The 17,541-nt window shown below is 44.8% G+C and overlaps 1 protein-coding gene across 2 annotated transcripts in view; it reads left to right on the top strand.

Annotated features, from left to right (window-relative positions):
* The first annotated feature begins 4,665 nt into the window (after nt 1-4,665).
* Nucleotides 4,666-17,541, top strand: part of LOC115126592 (uridylate-specific endoribonuclease C-like) — a 19,878-nt gene continuing 7,002 nt past the window's right edge. The window contains exons 1-5 of one of the 2 annotated variants that reach the window (XM_065013814.1): nt 4,666-4,774; nt 9,096-9,195; nt 15,030-15,141; nt 16,058-16,179; nt 16,739-16,851. In XM_065013814.1, the coding sequence (XP_064869886.1) occupies nt 4,764-4,774; nt 9,096-9,195; nt 15,030-15,141; nt 16,058-16,179; nt 16,739-16,851 (458 nt within the window). In that variant the 5' untranslated portion in view covers nt 4,666-4,763. The remainder of the gene's footprint in view (nt 4,775-9,095; nt 9,196-15,029; nt 15,142-16,057; nt 16,180-16,738; nt 16,852-17,541) is intronic. The other variant, XM_065013815.1, reaches the window with a different exon arrangement.

Genomic DNA, 17,541 nt, shown 5'->3' with positions numbered 1-17,541 from the left:
GCGTGTCCCATTAGAGAAAACATACGGTAACATATTTGTCAAGTAATGTTGCAATAAGGGTTTGGAAACAGGAATTGACCAGCTGTCTGTATAGATTCCCAATGAAGCTCGATACGGTATGTGTCTGGTCATTTTGCCTCCCTTGACTGGAGTATTGGTCCCCCCCCCCGACCCTACCCCCTGCTTCATGGTCGGGATGTTGTTCTTCAGCTTGTAAGCCTCCCCCTTTTTCCTCCAAACATAACGATGGTCATTATGGCCAAACAGTTCTATTTTTGTTTCATCAGACCCGAGGACATTTCTCCAAAAAGTATAATCTTTGTCCCCATGTGCAGTTGCAAACTCTAGTCTGGCTTTTTTATGGCGGTTTTGGAGCAGTGGCTTCTTCCCTGCTGAGCAGCCTTTCAGGTTATGCTGATATAGGACTCGTTTTACTGTGGATATAGATACTTTTGTACCTGTTTCCTCCAGCATCTTCACAAGGTCCTTTGCTGTTGTTCTGGTATTGATTTGCACTTTTCATACCAAAGTACGTTCATCTCTAGGAGACAGAACACGTCTCCTTCCTGAGCGGTATGACGGCTGCGTGGTCCCATGGTGTTTATACTTGCGTACTATTGTTTGTACAGATGAACGTGGCATTTGGAAATGTCTCCCAAGGATGAACCAGTCTACAATTTGTTTTCAGAGTTCTTGGCTGATTTCTTTTGATGTTCCAATGATGTCAAGCAAAGAGGCACTGAGTTTGAAGGTGGACCTTGAAATACATCCACAGGTACACTTCAAATTGACTCAAATTATGTCAATTAGCCTATCAGAAGCTTCTAAAGCCATGACATCATTTTCTGTAATTTTCCAAGCTGTTTAAAGGCACAGTCAACTTAGTGTATGTAAACATCTGACCCACTGGAAATGTGATTCAGTGAATTATAAGTGAAATAATCTGTCTGTAAACAGGTGTTGGAAAAATGACTTGTGTCAAGCACAAAGTAGATGTCCTAACCGACTTACCAAAACTATAGTTTGTTAACAAGAAATTTGTGAAGTGGTTGAAAAACGAGTTTTAATGACTCCAACATAAGTGTATGTAAACTTCCGACTTCAACTGTATACAATACAACTACATGCCATAAAGCCAGTCACAAGACTTCCCTCAGGCCTACAACAGCACAGACATTTTCTGCTTTCGTTCTTGTTTTTACATGTCTAGTGATTAACTCCATGTTGACCCAGCTCTCATTCACCTGAGCTCAGCCTTTATTCTGCTTGCACATGTCTCTAAATTAACCTTATGTTGATTCTGCTTACTACTTCTGGGAGAACAGTCTAGATACAAAACAAATCGCCCATAAATCATTAATTTTCTCCTACAATATGCTACATGCTTTACGGGCACACACACACACACGCGCACACACACAGCACCAAGAATAGCTGCTCCTCATCTCATTAAAACTCCCAGAATGCATCATCTCTGTGCTATCAGGCTGCAGACACTGGTCAATCAGAGGGCTATAAATGTAAAGATATATATTTTTTATACTACAAAAAAAATGTGTTGTTTTAACAAATAAATGTGAATCACATTTTTATTTGGCGTACCCCCAACGGCATTGTGCGTACCCCTGGGGGAAATACCTGCCCTAGAGCACACAAACTATACATACCTCGGCCTAAACTTCAGCTCCACAGGTAACTTCCACAAAGCTGTGAACAATCTGAGAGACAAGAAGCCTTCAAAAGGAACATAAAATTAAACATACCAATTAGGATCTGGCTAAAAAAATACTTGAATCAGTCATAGAACCCATTACCCTTTATGGTTGTGAGGTCTGGGGTCCGCTCACAAACCTTCCATAACAAAGTCATTACCTGCAGAGAGATGAACCTGGAGAAGAGTCCCCTAAGCAAGCTGGTCCTGGGGTTCTGTTCACAAACTAATCCAAATGTATTGGTCACATACACATGGTTAGCAGATGTTAATGTGAATGTAGTGAAATGCTTGTGCTTCTAGTTCCGACCGTGCAGTAATATCTAACAATTTTACAACAACTACCTTATACACACAAGTGTAAAGGGGTGAATAAGAATATGTACTTATAAATATATGGATGAGCGATGGCCGAACGGCATAGGCAAGATGCAGTAGATGGTATAGAGTATAGTATATACATAAGAGATGAGTAATGTAGGGCATGTAAACATTATATGAAGTGGCATTGTTTAAAGTGACTCGTGATTTAATACATCCAATTTTTAATTATTAAATTGGCTAGAGATTTGAGTCAGTATGTTGTCAGCAGCCACTCAATGTTATTGATGGCTGTTTAACAGTCTGATGGCCTTGAGATAGAAGCTGTTTTTCAGTCTCTTGGTCCCAGCTTTGATGCATCTGTGCTGACCTCACCTTCTGGATGATGATAGCAGGGTGAACATGCAGTGGCTCGGGTGGTTGTTGTCCTTGATGATATTTTTAGCCTTCCTGTAACATCAGGTGCTGTAGGTGTCATGGAGGGAAGGTAGTTTGCCCCCGGTGATGCATTGTGCAGACCTCACTACCCTCTGGAGAGCCTTACGGTTGTGGGCGGAGCAGTTGCCGTACCAGTACACAGCCCGCCAGGATGCTCTCGATTGTGCATCTGTAGAAGTTTGTGAGTGCTTTTGTTGACAAGCTGAATTTCTTCAGCCTCCTGAGGTTGAAGAGGCGCTGCTGCGCCTTCTTCACGATGCTGTCTGTGTGGGTGGACCATTTCAGTTTGTCGTTGATGTGTACACCGAGGAGCTTAAAACTTACTACCCTCTCCACTACTGTCCAGTCGATGTGGATAGGGATTTGCTCCCTCTGCTGTTTCCTGAAGTCCACGATCATCTCCTTTGTTTTGTTGACGTTGAGTGTGAGGTTATTTTCATGACACCACACTCAGAGTGCTCTCACCTCCTCCCTGTAGGCCGTCTCGTCGTTGTTGGTAATCAAGCCTACCACTGTAGTGTCGTCTGCAAACTTGATGATTGAAGGCGTTGGAGTTGGAGGCGTGGCCACGCAGTCGTGGGTGAACAGGGAGTACAGGAGAGGGCTGAGAACGCACCCTTGTGGGGCCCCCGTGTTGAGGATCAGCGGGGAGGAGATGTTGTTTCCTACCCTCACCACCTGGGGGCGGCCCGTCAGAAAGTCCAGGACCCAGTTGCACAGGGCGGGGTTGAGACCCAGGGCCCTGAGCTTAATGATGAGTTTGGAGGGTACTATGGTGTTGAATGCTGAGCTGTAGTCGATGAACAGCATTCTTACATAGGTATTCCTCTTGTCCAGATGGGGTCGGGCAGTGTGCAGTGTGATGGCGTCGTCTGTGGATCTATTTTGGCGGTAAGCAAATTGGAGTGGGTCTAGGGTGTCAGGTAGGGTAGAGGTGATATGATCCTAGCCTCTCAAAGCACTTCATGATGACAGAAGTGACAGAACGACTATCGTTTAGCTCAAACAGGCCCCACAGAGCCCCAGGATAGAAAACACAATTAGACCCAACCAAATAATGAGAAAACAAAAAGATAATTACTTGACACATTGGAAATAATTAACAAAAAAACAGAGCAAACTAGAATGTTATTTGGCCCTAAACAGAGAGTACACAGTGGCAGAATACCTGACCACTGTGACTGACCCAAAATGAAGGAAATCTTACTGAGCTGCACTTCCTAACCTCTTGCAAAATGTATAACCATATTAGAGGCACATATTACACAGACCCACAAAGAATTTGAAAACAAACCCAATTTTGATAAACTTCCATATCTACTGGGTGAAATACCACAGTGTGACATCACAGCAGCAAGATATGTGACCTGTTGCCACAAGAAAAGGGCAACCAGTGAAGAACAAACACCATTGTAAACACAACCCATAATTTAGGTTGATTTATTTTCCCTTTTGTGCTTTAACTATTTGTACATCGTTAAAACACTGTATATAGACATAATATGACATCTTTACAACACTGTATATAGACATAATATGACATTGTTACAACACTGTATATAGTAATAATATGACATTTGAAATGTGTCTATTCCTTTGGATCTTCTGTGAGTGAAATGTTTACTGTAAATTTGTTGTTGTTTATTTCACTTTTGTTTATCTATTTCACTTGCTTTGGCAATTTAAACATGTTTCCCATGCTCTTGAATTGATTTGTACCCACTGTTAAAGCGGAGAGTATTTCCTCACAGCCGTTCCTCCTCAAGCCGAACAGTGTCACGTGATCAGGCCTATACGTTCTGCAGGGAGCGGATTAGGTTCATCTGGCTCGGGCGCCCGTGGAGGCGGGTTTTGCCCCAGGTGAACATTGATTGCAATTCGTTTTGGAATAAAAAAATAAATATATATTATGTAAAATAGAAGTTATATTTGTTACTGAAAAATGCACCATGCCTTGTTGATAACATGACCGAGCAGCGCAGATGACTGTTCGCTTTGAGGGGTGCTCCTCCCTCACCGTTTCTTTCCCCGCGGATCAGCACAATCAAATTCGCCCAATGCCTGGTGCACAAGGTAGATGGAGACTTCACTTAAGGACCAATGGAATGGTCTACAATGTCCAAACCCCGCCCCTACGCCCCGCCCAGACGCGTTTTCATATGTCTGTCATGTTATTGGACAAACATCAGGGACTTTTTGGCCGACAGCTCAGATAACCGTCTTCATGCAAACTGTTTATTGCTGAAGAAGGGATGCGAGGTCGGAAGTAACTTTACTCACTGAAGAATTAACTATGGCACGGAGGTGAGTTACATTTTAGCCTAAATTCTCGCATACATGCTGTTGAATTATAGTGATCAACCGCAAATAATGATAGATTTACTTTTGGCAACAAAAAAATATATAGTTTTAGTGCATGTTGACTGCTCAATTGTATCTTTTTTTGTGATGTTATTTTTGCGTTTGATCTTTAAATCAAACAGCCTGCTACGAAAAAATATTTGTTAGTTGAACACTAATGTAAATCAAATTTTATTTGTCACATGCGCCGAATACAGCAGGTGGAGTCCTTACAGCACATGTTTTTTTAAAGTGCAAAGGTTGTTATTTTAATTGTAAAATGGGTTCTGATTAATAACGGCAGGCAGGTAACCTAGTGGTTAGAGCGTTGGGACAGTAACCGAAAAGTTGCTAGATTGAATCCCCGAGCTGACAAGGTACAAATCTGTCGTTCTGCCCCTGAACGAGGCAGTTAACCCCACTGTTCCTAGGACGTCAATGAAAATAAGAATTTGTTCTTATTAACTGAATTGCCTAGTTAAATAAAATAACAACAGGATCAGAAATGACGGTGATGGTACTGTTATTGAGTCTTTAAATAGAAGCCTGGATCTTTGGAAATGTTTCTTTGAAATGTGACTGTTTTTGTTTGTAGGGACCCGTTAGTGAAACTAACAGCATGACATGTCATTTCCTCCTGTTGAACTAAAACTGTTGACGGACATGCAATGCAAGTGGTACGTGGAGTTTCATAACCGCTGGAACAATATACCGAATATTGACCTTGCGTCTCCATATGCAAACGTCATGTCAACTGCCACTACTGACGTGGTTTTTATCTGGATCTGTCTTGGTTTCTGTTGACGCATCCTCCTGAATACTCAAAAAAGGGTCTTGATTAGATACAAAGACACATTCGGGACTATTATCCACGTGTGACAAATACAATTTGATTTTTTGAATTCATCTCATACTATATAATTAATATTAGTCACAGCATGCTATGTTTTGATTGAAAGATCGAAACGCAAAAATAATAACATCACAAAAAAACACAGATAAAGTTGAGCAATCAACTAAAACGAAAGTTTTTCTGCCAAACAACTGTTCCTTGCTAATTACTGAGTCAGCTAATTGTTGAAAAGTCCTTTTGATGTTCCAAGATGAAACAGCAGCAGGATGTGGGGATGATATTCACCAAACTACACTCTGAAAACAACACAGGAAGTAGATCAGCTCAGGCCGCTGTCTGGCCCCGTTGGCTGTTCGCTGTCTGGCCCCGTTGGCTGTTCGCTGTCTGGCCCCGTTGGCTGTTCGCAGTCTGGCCCCGTTGGCTGTTCGCTGTCTGGCCCCGTTGGCTGTTCGCTGTCTGGCCCTGTTGGCTGTTCGCAGTCTGGCCCCGTTGGCTGTTCGCAGTCTGGCCCCGTTGGCTGTTCGCAGTCTGGCCCCGTTGGCTGTTCGCTGTCTGGCCCCGTTGGCTGTTTGCTGTCTGGCCCTGTTGGCTGTTCGCAGTCTGGCCCCTTTGGCTGTTCGCTGTCTGGCCCCGTTGGCTGTTCGCTGTCTGGCCCCGTTGGCTGTTCGCTGTCTGGCCCTGTTGGCTGTTCGCTGTCTGGCCCCGTTGGCTGTTCGCTGTCTGGCCCTGTTGGCTGTTCGCTGTCTGGCCCCGTTGGCTGTTCGCTGTCTGGCCCCGTTGGCTGTTGTACTGTTCTACTGAGGAACTCATGATGCATCAATGGAACTCTGTTTCAATAGTACAACATTTTAATGATATTCTGTAGTGGAGGTCGACCGATTTAATCGGAATTGCCGAATAATTAGAGCCGATTTCAAGTTTTCATAACAATCGGGAATCGGTATTTTTGGACACTGATTTGGCCTATCTAATTTACACCTTTTATTTAAACTTTATTTAAACTAGGTAAGTTAGTTTAAGAAAACAAATTCTTATTTTCAATGACGGCCTAGGAATGGTGGGTTAACTGCCTTGTTCAGCGGCAGAACGACAGATTTTCACCTTGTCAGCTCGGGGGATTCAATCTTGCAAACTTACAGTTAACTAGTCCAATGCTCGTAACTCCACGAGCAGCCTGCCTGTTACGTGAAAGCAGTAAGCCAAGGTAAGTTGCTAGCTAGCATTAAACTTATCTTATGACAATCAATCAATCAATCAATCATAATCACTAGTTATAACTACACATGGTTGATATTACTAGTTTTTATCTAGCGTGTCCTGCGTTGCATATAATCGATGCGGTGCGTATCGTTGCTCCAACGTGTACCTAACCATGAACATCAATGCCTTTCTTAAAATCAATACACAGAAGTATTTATTTTTAACCCTGCATATTTAGCTAAAAGAAATCCAGGTTAGCAGGCAATATTAACCAGGTGAAATTGTGCCACTTCTCTTGTGTTCATTGCACGCAGAGTCAGTGTATATGCAACAGTTTGGGCCGCCTAATTTGCCAGAATTTTACGTAATTATGACCTAACGTTGAAGGTTGTGCAATGTAACAGGAATATTTAGACTGATGGATGCCACCCGTTAGATAAAATACGGAACAGTTCCGTATTTCACTGAAAGAATAAACGTCTTGTTTTCGAGATGATAGTTTCCGGATTCGACCATATTAATGACCTAAGGCTCGTATTTCTGTGTGTTATTATATTATAATTAAGTCTATGATTTGATAGAGCAGTCTGACTGAGCAGTGGTAGGCAGCAGCAGGCTCGTAAGCATTCATTCAAACTGCACTTTCATGTGTTTTGCCAGCAGCTCTTCGTTGTGCGTCAAGCATTGCGCTGTTTATGACTTCAAGCCCATCAACTCCCGAGATGAGGCTGGTGTAACCGATGTGAAATGGCTAGCTAGTTAGCGGGGTGCGCGCTAATAGCGTTTCAAACGTCACTCGCTCTGAGACTTGGAGTGGTTGTTCCCCTTGCTCTGCATGGGTAACGCTGCTTTGAGGGTGGCTGTTGTCGATGTGTTCCTGGTTCGAGCCCAGGGAGGAGCGAGGAGAGGGACGGAAGCTATACTGTTACACTGGCAATACTAAAGTGCCTATAAGTACATCCAATAGTCAAAGGTTAATGAAATACAAAATGGTATAGAGAGAAATAGTCCTATAATTCCTATAATAACTACAACTTAAAACTTCTTACCTGGGAATATTGAAGACTCATGTTAAAAGGAACCACCAGCTTTCATATGTTCTCATGTTCTGAGCAAGGAACTGAAACGTTAGCTTTCTAACATGGCACATATTGCACTTTTACTTTCTTCTCCAACACTTTGTTTTTGCATTATTTAAACCAAATTGAACATGTTTCATTATTTATTTGAGGCTAAATGGATTTTATTGATGTATTATATTAAGTTAAAATAAGTGTTCATTCAGTATTGTTGTAATTGTCGTTATTACAAATAACACAAAATAAATCGGCCGATTAATCGGTATCGACTTTTTTGGTCCTCCAATAATCGGTATCGGCGTTGAAAAATTATAATCGGTCGACCTCTAATTTAATTAATATTTAATAATAATATTTAATTATTATAATATTTAATTAATATTCTGTAGTTATATTTTGGTAGATGGTTTCCTGTCACAAGCGATTTCACAATATTTTGTGCCCCTGTTCTATCTGGGTTGTTTTAGACACTGAGGTTACGGGGTCCTCTGGTGAGGGGTTAAGAGTGACCCAAATAGCACCCGAATCAAAAACTCTTGGGCACTGGTCTTTTCTGAACTTTTTTTAAAGTGTCCCAGATGTTGTTATTTTAAGGGAAGTGAAGGCCACAGTGGTAACTGGATGTGGCTGTGGCTGTTAACAGGAAGTGAACATATCCACGGGCTATTGGTTTATCAAACCTCCACGGTATTGTCTCTGTTATAGTAGCCTCTGTCTCGGTCCCCAACAACTGGATTTTCCAGTTTTGGACATATTAACAAGACAACACTCCATCTCAACTCCTTCTCTAGTTTCAGGCGTTTTCTTTGTACGCCTGCTATGTTAACATAGATCCCTGTAGGTTACTGGAAAGAGATGAACGTAGATCTCTATAGGTTACTGGAAAGAGATTAACATAGATCCCTGTAGGTTACTGGAAAGAGATTAACATAGATCCCTGTAGGTTACTGGAAAGAGATTAACATAGATCCCTGTAGGTTACTGGAAAGAGATTAACATAGATCTCCCTAGCAGTATCTCTATGCTTTTGCCCCCCCCCCCCCCCAACAATTTTATACTGTAGCATTATATCTATAGCAAGGGTCTTTTTCTTGCATTGCAATGTGAAAGTATGAGTTCATATCGATGTGTCTATTGCCTGTCTGTGTATTAGTCAAGGTGTGAACCACGAGCTCTCTGAGATTCTGAACCAGCTGTGGAGTCGGGATACAAACCGTCTCAAACCTGGGACTGACTACACCATCTCCCTACAGGTACGGATGTCAGGGTTACCATACTACTACTTGGCTTGTTAATGGTCTCTATCTGCAAAGCACTCTGGTAGAGAGAGAATGGCAGCAGGAAACACTCCTCGGGGCCCGATTCAGACATAGGAGCAGGAAACACTCCTCGGGGCCCGATTCAGACATAGGAGCAGGATACACACCTAGGACCCGATTCAGACTTAGGAGCAGGATACACACCTAGGACCCGATTCAGACATAGGAGCAGGATACACACCTAGGGCCCGATTCAGACATAGGAGCAGGATACACACCTAGGACCCGATTCAGACATAGGAGCAGGATACACACCTAGGACCCGATTCAGACATAGGAGCAGGATACACACCTAGGACCCGATTCAGACATAGGAGCAGGATACACACCTAGGACCCGATTCAGACATAGGAACAGGATACACACCTAGGGCCCGATTCAGACATAGGAGCAGGATACACACCTAGGACCCGATTCAGACATAGGAGCAGGATACACACCTAGGACCCGATTCAGACATAGGAGCAGGATACACACCTAGGGCCCGATTCAGACATAGGAGCAGGATACACACCTAGGACCCGACTCAGACATAGGAGCAGGATACACACCTAGGACCCGATTCAGACTTAGGAGCAGGATACACACCTAGGACCCGATTCAGACATAAGAGCAGGAAACACACCTAGGACTCGATTCAGACATAGGAGCAGGAAACACTCCTCAGGGCCCGATTCAGACATAGGAGCAGGATACACACCTAGGACCCGATTCAGACATAGGAGCAGGATACACACCTAGGACCCGATTCAGACATAGGAGCAGGATACACACCTAGGGCCCGATTCAGACATAGGAGCAGGATACACACCTAGGACCCGATTCAGACATAGGAGCAGGATACACACCTAGGGCCCGATTCAGACATAGGAGCAGGATACACACCTAGGACCCGACTCAGACATAGGAGCAGGATACACACCTAGGACCCGATTCAGACATAGGAGCAGGATACACACCTAGGACCCGATTCAGACTTAGGAGCAGGATACACACCTAGGACCCGATTCAGACTTAGGAGCAGGATACACACCTAGGACCCGATTCAGACATAGGAGCAGGATACACACCTAGGACCCGATTCAGACATAGGAGCAGGATACACACCTAGGACCCGATTCAGACTTAGGAGCAGGATACACACCTAGGACCCGATTCAGACATAAGAGCAGGAAACACACCTAGGACTCGATTCAGACATAGGAGCAGGAAACACTCCTCAGGGCCCGATTCAGACATAGGAGCAGGATACACACCTAGGACCCGATTCAGACATAGGAGCAGGATACACACCTAGGACCCGATTCAGACATAGGAACAGGATACACACCTCGGGGCCCGATTCAGACATAGGAGCAGGATACACACCTCGGGGCCCGATTCAGACATAGGAGCAGGATACACACCTAGGACCCGATTCAGACATAGGAGCAGGAAACACACCTAGGACCCGATTCAGACATAGGAGCAGGAAACACTCCTCGGGGCCCGATTCAGACATAGGAGCAGGAAACACACCTCGGGGCCCGATTCAGACATAGGAGCAGGATACACACCTCGGACCCGATTCAGACATAGGACATTTTTTCCTACGTGTTTTGATGTAAGCTCTTCTCAGTATTTGGTATTCAGATTTACCTTGTGCAGGTGATCAACCATCTCTATAGGAATGGTTACCTTAAGCACACATTTAATGAAACCACTGAAAACCCTCCCACTTGGTTCAGTTTTTGTAAACTGGGGGTTTTCAGTACTTTAATCTAAAGCCATCCCTTTAAATACGATGTACCTTTTTTTAATTCAAATTTTGTCGACAGACTCTATATACTATATCCAGAGAACAGGTTCAGAATATTAGGGATCCATGAAAGGAAGACATCAAAATACTGTATAAGCATATCTCAGTGTCAGCACCAATTGGTGGTTTAAAAAAAAAAAATCTGATTTTGTAGATTAGGAATGTAACAACTGCCTGAAAGGCCCTAGAGGGTCCCCTAACAACCGTCTGAAAGGCCCTAGAGGGTCCCCTAACAACCGCCTGAAAGGCCCTAGAGGGTCCCCTAACAACCGTCTGAAAGGCCCTAGAGGGTCCCCTAACAACCGCCTGAAAGGCCCTAGAGGGTCCCCTAACAACCGTCTGAAAGGCGCTAGAGGGTCCCCTAACAACCATCTGAAAGGCGCTAGAGGGTCCCCTAACAACCGTCTGAAAGGCCCTAGAGGGTCCCCTAACAACCGCCTGAAAGGCCCTAGAGGGTCCCCTAACAACCGTCTGAAAGGCGCTAGAGGGTCCCCTAACAACCATCTGAAAGGCGCTAGAGGGTCCCCTAACAACCGTCTGAAAGGCGCTAGAGGGTCCCCTAACAACCGTCTGAAAGGCGCTAGAGGGTCCCCTAACAACTGTCTGAAAGGCCCTAGAGGGTCCCCTAACAACCGTCTGAAAGGCGCTAGAGGGTCCCCTAACAACCGTCTGAAAGGCGCTAGAGGGTCCCCTAACAACCGTCTGAAAGGCGCTAGAGGGTCCCCTAACAACCGTCTGAAAGGCGCTAGAGGGTCCCCTAACAACCGTCTGAAAGGCGCTAGAGGGTCCCCTAACAACCGTCTGAAAGGCGCTAGAGGGTCCCCTAACAACCGTCTGAAAGGCCCTAGAGCAGGGGTGTCAAAGTCAAATGGACGGAGGGCCAAATAAAAAAATCAGCTACAAGACGAGGGCCGGACTGTTCGAATGTTCATTGAAAAATTTTTAAATGACGCATATAGTCTAGTGAACCTAATTGAACCTACTGAAAACCTAACAAATATATTACAATATGATCAGATAAATAAAGCAATATTTTCTTATGGCTCTGTCAGTAATCTTTAATTTTCAACAGACACAAAAGACAAATTTCCTTTATATAAATATCCCCATAACATGAACATTAAATGAAAGAAACCGGTATTCAAGGCACCATCAGTAGACTATATTTTCTATTTTAGCAAAAGTGGGCTAAATTTACTTCAAAGAAAAACAATAATAGCAATTTTCTATCATCCACTCAACTGAAATATTTTTAAAATATAATTGGATTGAAATACAAAAAATAAAGTGCAAAAATCTATTAATCAAAAACAACACTTTGTTTAAGGAGAAGTAACATGCAGTGAAAACAAATATTAAATTTTAACTTTTAAACTTGAACTGAGTAAAAACTCTAAATATGTGATTGCACAGTAATGTTCACTTGTTTGAGGTTGAGGTGATACTTGGTGGTGTCCCATCTTTTCCACAAGTTCATCAATGTTCGGGGTAAGGCTCTGAGCTGAAGAAATCCTCAGAATTGAGTGGAGGTGTTCAGCAGTAAGTCGACTTCTGTGTGATGTTTTGTTCAGGTTCATCAAAGAAAACAGTTGTTCACACAGGTATGTGCTGCCAAACATAGACAACGTTTGAGCAGCCTGGATGCGCAGCTGGGGCATTGTGCCGGGAGGAACGGGCGAACTCCGCAGCACCCACTGCCGCATATTTTGCCCTCAGTGCATCATTGCATTGGAGGTCAATCAACTCCATTTGGAGGTTTGGTGGTGAGCTTTCCACGTCAACAGCAAATGGGTTACCGAGCAGTTCCAACCTGCTTTTTGTGCTTCAAAGTCAGCAAATCGGCGTCGAAAGTCAGCGGCAAGCATACCTATTTTATCAGCCAACTGTGTGCTCGGGAACGCACTGGTAGAGAGCTTCTCTTTCATGGTCTGGCAGCTGGGAAAGTGGCTCAAATTTTCTTTCCGCATCTGCGTCTCCCACAGAGTCAGTTTGGTTTTAAATGCCTTCACTGTACTGTACATATCAGAGATGACACGATCCCGACCCTGCAGCTGCAAGTTTATTGCATTCAGATGACTCGTAATGTCACACAGAAAAGCCATTTCACACAGAAACATTTCGTCTCGGAGTTGTGTTGTGTCTTTCCCTTTGCTGTCCAAGAACAGACAAATCTCCTCACGAAGCTCGAAACATCTTTGAAGCACCTTTCCCTGGCTTAGCCATCGCACCTCTGTGTGATAAGGCAAATCACCATGCTCCGTTTCTAACTCCGTCAGAAATGCCTTGAACTGGCGGTGATTCAAACCTTTGGCTCTGATAAAGTTAACTGTGCGCGTGATGATGCTCATTACATGCTCCATTTTCAAGGCTTTACCGCACAACGCTTCCTGGTGTATGATACAATGATAAGCTGTCAGCTCACCTGTCGCGTTTTCCTCTTGCATCTTTTCCCGTATCTTCGCCACCAGTCCGCTCCTGTGTCCACACATCGCAGGTGCTCCGTCGGTTGTCAAACCCACGAGTTTTCCCAAGGCAGCTCCATCTCATTTACACATCTTGACACCTCTTCATACAAATCATGCCCCGTAGTTGTGCCATGCATAGGACGTAAAGCCAAAAACTCCTCTGTCACGCTTAGGTTGGAGTCCACTCCGCGGATGAAAATTGACAACTGGGCAATGTCAGAAATGTCGGTGCTCTCATCCACAGCCAAGGAATATGCAATAAAATCTTTTCCCTTTTTCACAAGCTGCTCTTTTAGATTGATGGACAACTGGTCTACTCTCTCGGCAATGGTGTTTCTGCTCAGACTCACATTTAAAAAGAGTTGCCTTTTTCTGGGCAAACTTCGTCACAAACTTTAATCATGCAGTTTTTGATGAAATCCCCTCCGTAAATGGCCGGGCTGATTTAGCGATCTCTTCTGCCAAAATAAAACTGGCCTTGACAGCAGCCTGGCCTTGTGATTTGGCTTTTGAACAGAGCCTGTCGAGATTTGAGGCCTCGTTTTAATTCCTCTGCCTTTTGTAGCCTTTGTTCCATGTCCATATTCTTGTTTTTGTCCGCGTGTTTCGTTTCATAATGTCGTCTCAGATTATACTCTTTCAGTACCGCCACACTTTCTCCACACAGAAGACACACAGGTTTTCCAGCTACCTTCGTGAACATATACTCCGACTCCCACCTTGTTTGAAACCCCCGGTTCTCAGTATCCACCTTCCGTTTTGCCATTTTTGATGGGTATCTGAAAGTTAATTTTACTGTGATGCTGACGACTGCTGTGCCAATAAATATTGAAATGAAGCAGCCTACTGCTCGGTGCGTCACCTTTGCATTGTGGGAAATGTAGTATTGGTGCGTGTAAAAGATCTGCGGGCTGCCGGCTTGCTGCGGGCCGGTTCTAATAATAAATCAAGATCATCCCAGGGGCCGTAAAAAACCTTCTTGCGGGCCGGATGTGGCCCGCGGGCCTTGACTCTGACATATGTGCCCTAGAGGGTCCCCTAACAACCGTCTGAAAGGCGCTAGAGGGTCCCCTAACAACCGTCTGAAAGGCGCTAGAGGGTCCCCTAACAACCATCTGAAAGGCGCTAGAGGGTCCCCGAACAACCGTCTGCTTTTGTGGAGCGATGGGTAACGATGCTCCGTGGGTGACTGTTGTTGATGTGTGCAGAGGGTCCCTGGTTCGCGCCCGGGTATGGGCGAGGGGACGGTCTAAAGTTATACTGTTACACATGCTTCAGTTCAAGGTCAGAATACCCATAGAAAGGTTAATGAAGTTGCCACTACGTGTAACTCTGGTCTGACTCCCCCCTAGAGAGGCAGGTAACGTGACTGAGAGCTAGCTATCCAAATAAAGACAGGAAGGAATTTAGCTTATTCAGGGTTGAGCTCAGGCCCACAGAGTAGTTTTCATGGTGTTGTTGGGAGATGTGATGGTCTTATTCATATAGTATGTTTGTCTATCCAGGGAAAGGCAGGTTACGTGGCCCAGGGTAGTAACACTGCCAGAGACATGGCTAGAGCTCCTCTGTTCGCCTATGTCAACGAGGGCAAACTGAAAAACATCAAGACCTACGCCTGTAAGTCCTTTCTACCTCCACTCCTCCCTTACTTCACTCCTCCCTTCCTTCACTCCTTCCTTCCTCCACTCCTCCCTTACTTCACTCCTCCCTTCCTTCACTCCTCCCTTCCTTCACTCCTCCCTTCACTCTGCCCTTCCTTCACTCTGCCCTTCCTTCACTCCTCTCTTCCTGTTATTCAAGGCATATCCTCTCTACCTCCTCTCCTCTCTTCCTGTTATTCAAGGCATATTCTCTCTACCTCCTCTCCCCTCTTGCTGTTATTCAAGACATATTCTCTCTACCTCCTCTCCTCTCTTCCTGTTATTCAAGACATATTCTCTCTACCTCCTCTCCCCTCTTGCTGTTATTCAAGACATATTCTCTCTACCTCCTCTCCTCTCTTCCTGTTATTCAAGGCATATCCTCTCTACCTCCTCTCCTCTCTTCCTGTTATTCAAGGCATATTCTCTCTACCTCCTCTCCTCTCTTCCTGTTATTCAAGGCATATCCTCTCTACCTCCTCTCCTCTCTTCCTGTTATTCAAGGCTTATTCTCTCTACCTCCTCTCCTCTCTTCCTGTTATTCAAGACATATTCTCTCTACCTCCTCTCCTCTCTTCCTGTTATTCAAGACATATCCTCTCTACCTCCTCTCCTCTCTTCCTGTTATTCAAGACATATTCTCTCTACCTCCTCTCCTCTCTTCCTGTTATTCAAGGCTTATTCTCTCTACCTCTTCTCTTCCTTTTATTCAAGGCATATTCTCTCTACCTCTTCTCTTCCTTTTATTCAAGGCATTACCTCCTCTCCTCTCCTCTCTTCCTGTTATTCAAGGCATAGCCAGTATTTCACAAAGCATTCTTCAGAGTGATGCTTCGTGGGTGACTGTTGTCTGTGTGCAGAGGGTCAGAGTGATAAATGCTTCTTGTGTGCAGTGTTCATGCGTCTCCTGGACAACTATGAGATGTCTACAGGCGTGTCGGAGACCGTCACCTCTGAGGAGCTGATAGAGAACGATCTCTTCCTCAATGCCATTCTGGAGACCGAGGTCATGAAGGTAGTGTGTGTGTGTGTGTGATCTGTCTCTGTGTGCCCACAGGTAAAAGTGTGGGTTTATAGTCCTTCTTGCTTGGTTGAGCACATATAGCTATGTTCTGTCGTCATTTAGATCCATAGCCAAGACTCCTGGAGACAGGCCCTTAACCTGTCTGTTCTGGACAGGACTCCTGGAGACAGGCCCTTAACCTGTCTATTCAGGCCAGGACTCCTGGAGACAGGCCCTTAACCTGTGTGTTCAGGACAGGACTCCTGGAGACAGGCCCTTAACCTGTCTATTCAGGACAGGACTCCTGGAGACAGGCCCTTAACCTGTCTATTCAGGACAGGACTCCTGGAGACAGGCCCTTAACCTGTCTATTCTGGACAGGACAGGATAAGGGCCTGTCTGTTTAGGCCTGGACTCCTGAAGACAGGCCCTTAACCTCCATGAGTTAGTCAGATGGTGTTCTGCCACTGTGGACATTTATTTAGTCTCAGATGTGGACTCCACAACACACAAAGCAATGTGTACTGATGTGTCGGTCTAATCCTTGTGTGTGTGTGTGTGTGTGTGTCAGTGTGCCCACAAGTACCTGGTGAGTAAGGGTCACTCCCCGTCAGACCAGCAGCAGTTCAAGAGGCAGCTCTATAACATGTGGTTCAGACTCTATCACCGAGACCGCAGTGGAGGGTGAGTGTGTGTGTGTGTGTATTTTATTATGCCCACATACAGTGAGCAGTTTGAGCTTGTTTTAGTTGTATCAAATCAAATGTATTTATAAAGCCCTTCGTATATCAGCTGATATCTCAAAGTGCTGTACAGAAACCCAGCCTAAAACCCCCAAACAGCAAGCAATGCAGGTGTAGAAGCACGGTGGCTAGGAAAAACTCCCTAGAAAGGCCAAAACCTAGGAAGTAACCTAGAGAGGAACCAGGCTATGTGGGGTGGCCAGTCCTCTTCTGGCTGTGCCGGGTGGAGTTTATAACAGAACATGGCCAAGATGTTCAAATGTTCATAAATGACCAGCATGGTCGAATAATAATAAGGCAGAACAGTTGAAACTGGAGCAGCAGCACGGCCAGGTGGACTGGGGACAGCAAGGAGTCATCATGTCAGGTAGTCCTGAGGCATGGTCCTAGGGCTCAGGTCCTCTGAGACAAAGAGAGAATTAGAGAGAGCACACTTAAATTCACACAGGACACCGGATAGGACATGTGAAGTACTCCAGATATAACAAACTGACCCTAGCCCCCCCACAAACTACTGCAGCATAAATACTGGAGGCTGAGACAGGAGGGGTCAGGAGACACTGTGGCTCCATCCGAGGACTCCCCCGGACAGGGCCAAACAGGAAGGATATAACCCCACCCACTTTGCCAA

Source organism: Oncorhynchus nerka, linkage group LG9b, assembly GCF_034236695.1.
Source record: "Oncorhynchus nerka isolate Pitt River linkage group LG9b, Oner_Uvic_2.0, whole genome shotgun sequence".
Lineage (NCBI taxonomy): Eukaryota > Metazoa > Chordata > Actinopteri > Salmoniformes > Salmonidae > Oncorhynchus > Oncorhynchus nerka.
Note: the sequence above shows the minus strand (reverse complement) of the source record. Positions and strands in the feature narration are given on the sequence as shown.